Here is an 8,859-nt window from a genome sequence, read left to right on the forward strand (position 1 = left end):
AATGCACAAAAATGTCAAAAATAAATCTTAAAATCCTGTTGTTGAACACGTTCAGATCAACTGTGCAACAACGTTTCTGTTCTTTAACCATGAACATGAAGAACATTAAGTTCTACTCACTCTGGAGCAACTTCTGAACAGTAACATGACGCTCATGTTGAAGGAATCCACCAGGTCCGGTCTCCAACTGTGTCCTGGGCACGCGCATACCTGGAGGCTTAAGGACACAACTTCTACAAAACACTTAAATCCTGAAGTCACATGACACAAGCCCTGAACCTTCACCGGGTCCGGTCCAATACGATCCACCGGGTTTGTGTGCGTCCCGGTGCGTCTTCACCGCAGCCATGGACACTGAGAGTTAGAGGCGCGCTCCCGTGGCGTGTGGGCGCGCTTTGGAGGGAGCGCGATGACAGTGTGGGAGTGCGCGCAGCAGAAGGGAAGTTTAGAAGAAGGTTTAGAACAGTGTTTTTCAACCTTTGGGGGTCAGGACCCTACGTGGGGTCGCCTGAAATTTCTAGCAATTGATAAAAATAAAAATAAAAACTTATTAATAAAAACATATGGTGAGTTGACAGAGACGATGACAATACATAAAAGACAAACTGTGAAGCTGTATGTGGACATGATGAATTCAGGTGTTTCTTCTCTAACAGGGGTCTGGGATACAAAACAATAATGACTGTCAGAATAAAGTTTTGTATTATGTTATAAATATCATTGCATTGGTTAGTTTGGTTTAAATTGTTATCTTTGCTTCCAAAATGCCTCAAAGATGGTTTTTACTTCATTTTTCTCAACATTGATTGTTTCTTTTTATCCATGACTATAATTTTAAATGTTCTACCTCCAATTTCTAAAATATTTTTCATTCTCTGACTGTAAATAATAATATTCTACCTGATGGATATCTACTTTCACCACATCTCACTTAAGAAGAAACATCTCCCATAAAACTTTTTATCTGAAATCTTCATGAACAGGACATCTTACAGCTGTAGACAGGATGTGTCCCAAAACTTTTGTCCATATAGTTTAGAAACATCAACTACATTAACATAACTACTAACACAACTATATTCTGACATTAGTCATTATTGTTTTGTATCCCAGACCCGTTAGAAAAGAAACACCTGAATTCAACGTGTCCACATACTTTTGTCTACGTTCTTATTTTGTCATACATCTCCACTCAGTGGTTTCAGTCACTTTTTCATATCATAATAGCTGAAGTTTGGGGGGAAAATTAAAAGCTCTAACACAGTGTTTTTCAACCTTGGGGTCGGGACCCCACATGGGGTCACCTGGAATTCAAATAGGGTTGCCTGAAATTTCTAGTAATTGATAAAAAAAAAAAAAAAAAAAACACAAAAAAAACTTGCTAATAAAATATATGGTGAGTTGACAGAGACAATCCCAATCTATAAAAGACATGACAAACTGTGAGTCTGAAACTGCAGCACTGTGGTTCTGTTTATCTGTCAAATGTTCATTGTGGTCAGTTTCAGATGCTGCAGCTTTTTCATAACACTGGGTTACAAAAAAATGTTTTTTTGCAAGTTGTCTAGGTTTTTTCAACTGAATTAGGACCATTTTGCACCGCTAAATCCAAAAATGACATGTTTTTCTCAATCAGGTCAGGTTTTTTTGCTAATTGATTTTGAAAAATTTGATCTTCTCAGAAAATATAATAATTAATACCAAAATAAGATTGGTAAGCACACTTTATGAAACTTGTGACTTGATTCCTGTTAGGTACAATGGTGTATTCACCGCAGATGTAGCAGAATACATCAGGCTTATTTTTGCAAGGTCTTCTAGTCGAAGCCATTTCATTCACCTGTAATATTAAAAAAAACATTAATCATAAATTGGCAAAAGTAAAATCTTCAGAACTTGTTTATTGCAAGAAATATGAAAGAATTTTGTATCATATGATGTGAAAATGCCCATAAATGTAAGCAAAAATGTTAAAAAGCCAATATGTAGCATAGTTCAGAAAGTTGACCTGATTGAGCAAAATTAATGTGATTTTTGGATTCAGCACACCAAAATTATCCTAAATCAGCTCAAAAAACTTAATAAATTTGTTGTTGACCAGTGTAATTCATAGTTTGAGTTCTTGCTTGTTCAGTATTAATTGTCAGCCTTGTAAATCACAGCTGGACTGACTGTACATATCCTGACCAAGGAAAATCCAATTCTCCCTTTGTGCAGTAATCTACACCTGGCTTTTCTGCCTCCATCCAAAATAATATACATTAAATAGACTAAATGTCCTCTAAAATAAACATTTATTTGCAACATAGTATAGCAAACTATTACATGATCAAAAACAAATTAATTTTGGCAAAAAAAAAAAGTGTCTGTTTTGAATGTCTGGGGTCGCCAGTAATTTGTGATGTTAACATGGGGGTCACAAGACAAAAAAGGTTTGAAACACTGGTTTAGAAATTAAAATCATATGTTCTACAACTACAAAATACATCAACACCATTACAGATGTCAAACATACGGCCCGCGGACCAAAACCGGCCCGTTAAAGAGTCCAGTCTGGGCCATGAGATGAATTTGCAAAAGGGAAAAGTTACACTGAAGAAATTATTCAGGAGTTCAGAGGCCACATACTGCCCAGTTTGGTCTTAAGTAGGTCAGCCCAGTGAAATAAGATAAACATAATGTCCTGGGCACTTTTATTAACCCCCCTTGGCTAAATATAGTGCAAGATTGTGTTGAAAGTTTTTTTTTTTTTTTCTTTCTTCACTTGGTGGAACATAAAACCGCTGAATTACTATACAAAGCAAGAAATAAATTGCTACCGAAAAACATTCAAAAAATGTTTTATGAAAAAGAGATGGGGGTTATAATTTAAGGGAAAATTTAAATCTAACGGACAGAAACATGCGTACAATATTGAAAACCTTCTGTATCACTGTTATGGCAGTTAAACTGTGGAATAGATTGAGTGCAGAACTAAAACTAACTTCCAGTATGATTGTGTTTAAAAAGAGGCATAGAGACATGATTTTCCAGAGGTACACTGATAAATAAACTCCATAAGGTGTTTTTTGGATATCAATTTTGCAGGGTATGGTGAATGTGTTGTAATATGGATGAGTGACTAAATGTACATGTTTCAAAATTGCTGATAAATTTGGGACAGTGTTGTTTACAGTAAGCATGGAAAGGTTTGAAGGGGTCGGATTAGATCAGTTTAGACTTCTTTCTACTCTTTTTGTAAATTTTGAGGCTTAAGACCTTGCAGTTTTAAGTTACCGTTTTGTTTTGTTCTCATTCTCTTGATGATCCTTTATTTGCATTTCTGTTTTTAAATTGTCATTTATATGATCGAAATAAAGATATCAATCAATCAAAAAGTTGCTGCCCTACAATTTAATTTCTGTTGTCTTTGTGTAAAACTTGTTACATACATATTTATATTTGAAAGTACTCAGATATTAGAACTGCACAAGGACGTTTGACCTTATAAATGTAAGTCAAGGTCACCTATTTTTAATATTCTTCTGCTCCATGACAAGATGCATCCACAGTATAAATGTGGTGCAGATATGTTGTAGAAGCCAATAATGTAATAACAGCCAGTAACGTCATAAATTTGCCAATTTTAAAATGTAGTAGGCCAATAATGTAATATCTGGCCAACAATGTAATAAAAGTCCTGAACCGATAATGTAAGAACTTTTGGCCACTAACATTATAACTTATTGGCTGGTTATTACGTTATTGGCCTGGCAAAAAAAATTCTTTACAAATGTAATAACTGAGCCAATAACGTAATAAGTTATAACATTACTGGCCAAAAGTTATTCCATAATCGGTTTAGGACATTTATTACGCTATTGGCCAGATATTACGTTATTGGCCTGTTACATTTTAAAAATGGCAAATTCATTACGTTATCGGCCATTATTACGTTATCGGTTGTTATTACATTACTGGCTTCTACATATGTCAATGCATTCTTCAGTTAATGCGATTATGTCACTGAATGGACAGACGTCAAAAAAATTACTATAACCCTTCATTCAGAAGTTAGCTGAGGGGTAAAAACACATAAACAATCACAACTCCAAATTTCATACTCCAGAATTTATAATATTAATAATAATAATAATAATAATAATAATAATAATAATAAATTTTATTTATAGGCGCCTTTCAGGACACTCAAGGTCACCGTACAAAGTTGTTAAAAATAAATAAAACACAATTAAAATTACATACATATATACCAATATATTGTACCAATATTCAGCCTGTTACGAAATATTTTATGTATTTGTAGATCCACTGTCATCTGTAAGTTATAATGTACATGTATAAATGATAAACAGGCAGAATATTATTAAAATTGCACTTATTTTCTGAGGAAATTTCAGGTTGTTCAGGCTATTGACATTTTTTGGGAAAACATGTAAACATTTTCATAATTCAGTTCACTAAAACAAACAGGAAAAATATGGAGTTGTGATTATTTATAGATTATTATACTATTATCTTAATGGTCCGGTCCACTTCAATCACACAGGGCTGAATGAGTTGGACACCACCGCTGTAGAGCCTAAATAAAAAAAAAAATAAAAAAAAAAAAGACATAGTATTATATTTCTGGGAAACTTAACCAACACTGTGATACCAAACCTCATGCTTTATTCTTACTTTTAATCTTAAAAAGACATTTTCTTCACATTATGTCCCCTGTTTGCTCCCTGATCACAAAAAAATGATGGTGAAATAAATTAAAGTGCTGCTGCCTGGTTCATTGTCTCTTTAAAAACATTATACGCAGACATGACTTATTCTCTGCCAGAGGCTTGATTTCTCTTATATAATACTTCTCCATGAGACCCATTAGAAGCTCAGAGGATGTCACCGTCTCCTCCTTTTCACAGCAAAGCCACAGAAATGTACATATATTTACCATTAGAAGCCAGGACTGCCACCATTTAAAGTCTGATTTTAATACTTGCTCTTGAAAATGCAACCAACCCGAGGACAATTTTACTAAATCATGCGTCAAACTGAAAAGCCCAAGTGGATTTTTATCATCAACGTTTAATCAGTAACATCGTACGACCCTATTCCTGAAAACGTTATCCGCCTTCACACAGACAAAAAAAAAACAAAAAAACACTGGAATTCCACAGCTTCATGTTATTTCATCACTCGCTGCAAAACTACAACTTCAGCCCACATTCAGCTTCAGTTCCTTCCCTTCATCAACCCCAGTCTGATGTGGGGTCACAGCTGAGCCCCCCCCCCCCCCAGGTTTCAGACCCGATCCCCGGTCGACGGGCTCAGCTGTGACCCGGCTCCTCAGTCTGGTCCGTCTGGGGATGCTCCTCCTTCAGTTTGACGGCGTGGAGGGCGTAGTTGATGGCAGTGCTGTTAGTCCAGCTCCAGGCTCTGGATACGGGGTTGTACAACATCCCCTGGACCGACTGAACCGAGAAACCGTCTGGAAAAAGGAGGATGGTTAGAGGAGGAAGAAGAGTTAACGGTGACAGAGGAAAGACGGGATGTTTGACACTGGAGACTTGGTTTAAATTGTTATCTTTGCTTCCAAAATGCCTCAGATACAGTTTTTACTTAATTTCTCTCAACATGGATTTGGTTTTTTGACCCATGACTCTGATTTTAAATGTTCTACCTCTAAATTTCTATAATATTTTTCATGCTCTGACTGTAAATAATAATTTGTACCACAAATAACCATCTACTTTCTTCACATCTCACTGAGGAAGAAAAATCAACCATTAAATGTTAAGGAAATATTGATGTTTTTATCTCAAATCCTTATGAACAGGACATCATACAGCTGTAGACAGGATGTATCCAAATACTTTTGTCCATATAGTTTAGAAACACCAACTATATCAACATAACTACTAACATAACTATATTCTGACATTAGTCATTATTGTTTTGTATCCCAGACCCCTGTTAGAAAAGAAACACCTGAATTCAACGTATCCACATACTTTGGTCCATATAGTGTCTATTTTCTCATTTTGTCATAAATCTGCACTCAGTGGTTTCAGTCACTTTTTCATATCATATTAGCTGAGGTCTGGGGTAAAAATTAAAGGCTATAACCCAGTGTTGTTCAGCCTTGGGGTCGCAACTCCACATGGGGTCACCTGGAATTCAAATGGGGTCGCCAGAAATTTCTAGTAATTGATAAAAAAAAAATGAATAAATAAATAAATAAAAACTTGAAAATAAAAAATATATGGTGAGTTTTGACAGAGACAATCCCAATCCATAAAAGACATGACAAACTGTGGTTGTAAAACTACAGCACTGTGGTTCTGTTTATCTGTCAAATGTTCATTGTGGTCAGTTTCAGATGCTGCAGCTCTTTCATAATTCATAGTTTGAGTTCTTGTTTGTTCAATATTAATTGTCAGCCTTGGAAATCCAGGTTGGACTGACTGTACATATCCTGACCAAGGAAAAGAAAATTCTCCCTTTGTGAAGTAATCTACACCTGGCTCTACTGCCTCCGTCCATAATAATATACATTATATAGACTAAATATGGTCTAAAATTAACTTTTATTTGCAACACAGTATAGCAAACTATTACAATGATCAAAAACAAATTAATTTTAGCAAAAAAAAAAAAAAGTCTGTTTTGAATGTCTGGGGTCGACATATTTGTGATGTTAAAATGGGGTCACGAGCCAAAAAAGGTTGTGAACCACTGCTCTAACAGCTGATCAACAACACCTGATGTTTATGATCTGGATGGAACACCATTAAGTCCTCAGTGTAATGACGTAAATTTAGGAGGACTTACTGGACTCCAGGAGGCGCTCCAGCTCCACCGGGCTGATGAACTTCTCCCAGTCGTGCGTTCCACTGGGAACGATGCGCAGCAGCTGCTCAGCTACGACAATACCCAACGCGTAGGACAGGTTGGTCTTATTTATGGTGGTGATGAAGAGCGAGCCACCTGGCTGCAAAAACAGAAATGGAATGTTTAAGTCTGGAAAGTGGAGAACATTTACAGCAGATCAGAAAGGATTCACAGACCAAGGCCAGCGAACATCCTCAGAAACTCTGACACATAGATGAAATATTTACAAGTAAAATGCAGCTGCAGCCAGTGAATGCACTTACATTTCTTAATCGTCTTTCATATAAAGCACTTAACACATGTATTAGACCATCTTTCCCTATCTGTGGTCATAAATCCATTTGCACTTAAATGTCAGTTTGCACATTCCTGATTGGAATATTTCAACTTGTTTTGCACCTTACAGTTATTTTTCAGCACATTACAGTTATTTTCCAGATTCTACCCAGATCTTTTTAAACTTCTAATGTATAGTGTGCAGTGTATGATGTTTGCTCATATGTATATTTGTCTTTACTCATGTTTGCTGTGGCTTTATTTTGTTATTGAATGTGTACCATGCTGCTGCTACACTGACACTTCCCAGTTTGGAATAAATAAAATCCATCCATCCATGAGTCCATCCAGTATCAAATAATGCTTTAATGAGACTCTTTAATTTTCAATAAACTCTTGGCATTTTATCATTTTCAAGAGCAAAAAAGAATTTCAATCTGAATTCACTGTTTTATTCCCAAATTGGAGCCAGTTCGCTGAGCAAATAATAATGTGCTTCACTAATTTTTGTATTTTTGTTAAACAGTGAATTTTAAAATTCAATAATAATAATAATAATCCTGTTTTAGCATTAAAAATATCAGTTAAAGAGCTTCTATATACAGGTGTATTTACAATTACAGAAACATAAAAAAATTACTTTGGTAACGCTGTTAATTTAGAGCAGCAGTGGTGGTTGAGAGGTTTTTCTAATAAATGTGTTGAGGATGACAAATTCCGACATCGTGGCCAGACATCGGAATCGGCCATTTTTTTTTTCTTTTCAAATCACTGTTTTTTTTTTCCTCATTCATTTGTATGTTTCAGTCTGTGTTCATTCAAAGATCATGTGATAAAGGACTGAAAGACTTTAAAATAAAAGCATTTTATGTTTATAATGAAAATGTCTTTGTTAAAGGAGGAGATAAAGAACAGAAACAAAACAAAAGAAGAAAAGTAACATCGGCCATCAGCCAAAATGCTGTTCTAAATATATGTATCAGCCATTTCAAAAGTTTTTTTTTTCTCTTTTTTTTTTAATGGGAGTTATGATCATTTTAATCTCCTAAGACCCAGCTATGGGTTTTCTGTCCCCATTTGCGGACAAGAGTTTCACAACTTTATACCAATAAATAAATAAATAAATAAATAAAACTGTCCACCACAAAGGACATTCCATAAAAATTTTAAAAACTGCATCTGAAAAAAACTGTTGCATCATGATGTTTCCAATATAAGCACTTCATTCATTCATTTTCTGAACCCGCTTTATCCTCACTAGGGTCACGGGGGTCGCTTGGAGCCTATCCCAGCTACATAGGGGCGAAGGCGAGGTACACCCTGGACAAGTCACCAGTTCATCGCAGGGCAATATAGGCACTTAATTAATAAAAAACAAAAAAAAGCTTGTACTTTGCTGACATTTCCTGGGTCTTAGGAGGTAAATGTTTACTCGTTTTAATGTTGGCCTCCTTTCATTCTGTAAAAGCATCCTTTGGGCAAAACAAGTGGAGGATTCCACATTTAGAGCTTTCAGAGCCTCATGCACAAAACCATAACGTCACACTGTAACAACAGCACATTTCATTTTGAACTCTGTCTACAAAAGCCGCCCTGAGGTGAAGTCCATTCATGTGAGTTTTTTTCAGGCAAAAAGTCAATGAATGAGAGATTTGGGCCAGAAAGAGCCTGAACTCTGCTCTGAGGTATTAACTGAAGATT

At 35.7% G+C, this 8,859-nt stretch overlaps 2 protein-coding genes across 3 annotated transcripts in view; both read right to left on the minus strand.

Annotated features, from left to right (window-relative positions):
* faxcb (failed axon connections homolog, metaxin like GST domain containing b) overlaps window positions 1–317 on the minus strand; it is a 48,291-nt gene extending 47,974 nt beyond the window's left edge. Inside the window, exon 1 of the mRNA XM_030157984.1 lies at window positions 121–317. Within this exon, the coding sequence (XP_030013844.1) occupies window positions 121–156 (36 nt within the window). The 5' untranslated portion in view covers window positions 157–317. The remainder of the gene's footprint in view (window positions 1–120) is intronic.
* A 4,337-nt stretch (window positions 318–4,654) lies between these two features.
* The window catches only part of coq3 (coenzyme Q3 methyltransferase), a 16,740-nt gene continuing 12,535 nt past the window's right edge, over window positions 4,655–8,859 (minus strand). Inside the window, exons 5-7 of one of the 2 annotated variants that reach the window (XM_030157985.1) lie at window positions 6,823–6,982; window positions 5,342–5,479; window positions 4,655–5,268 (exon numbers count right to left, since the gene is read on the minus strand). In XM_030157985.1, the coding sequence (XP_030013845.1) occupies window positions 5,207–5,268; window positions 5,342–5,479; window positions 6,823–6,982 (360 nt within the window). In that variant the 3' untranslated portion in view covers window positions 4,655–5,206. Of the gene's footprint in view, window positions 5,480–6,822; window positions 6,983–8,859 lie in introns of both variants that reach the window. The other variant, XM_030157986.1, reaches the window with a different exon arrangement.

The sequence above is a fragment of the Sphaeramia orbicularis genome, chromosome 16, assembly GCF_902148855.1.
Source record: "Sphaeramia orbicularis chromosome 16, fSphaOr1.1, whole genome shotgun sequence".
Classification (NCBI taxonomy): Eukaryota; Metazoa; Chordata; class Actinopteri; order Kurtiformes; family Apogonidae; genus Sphaeramia; species Sphaeramia orbicularis.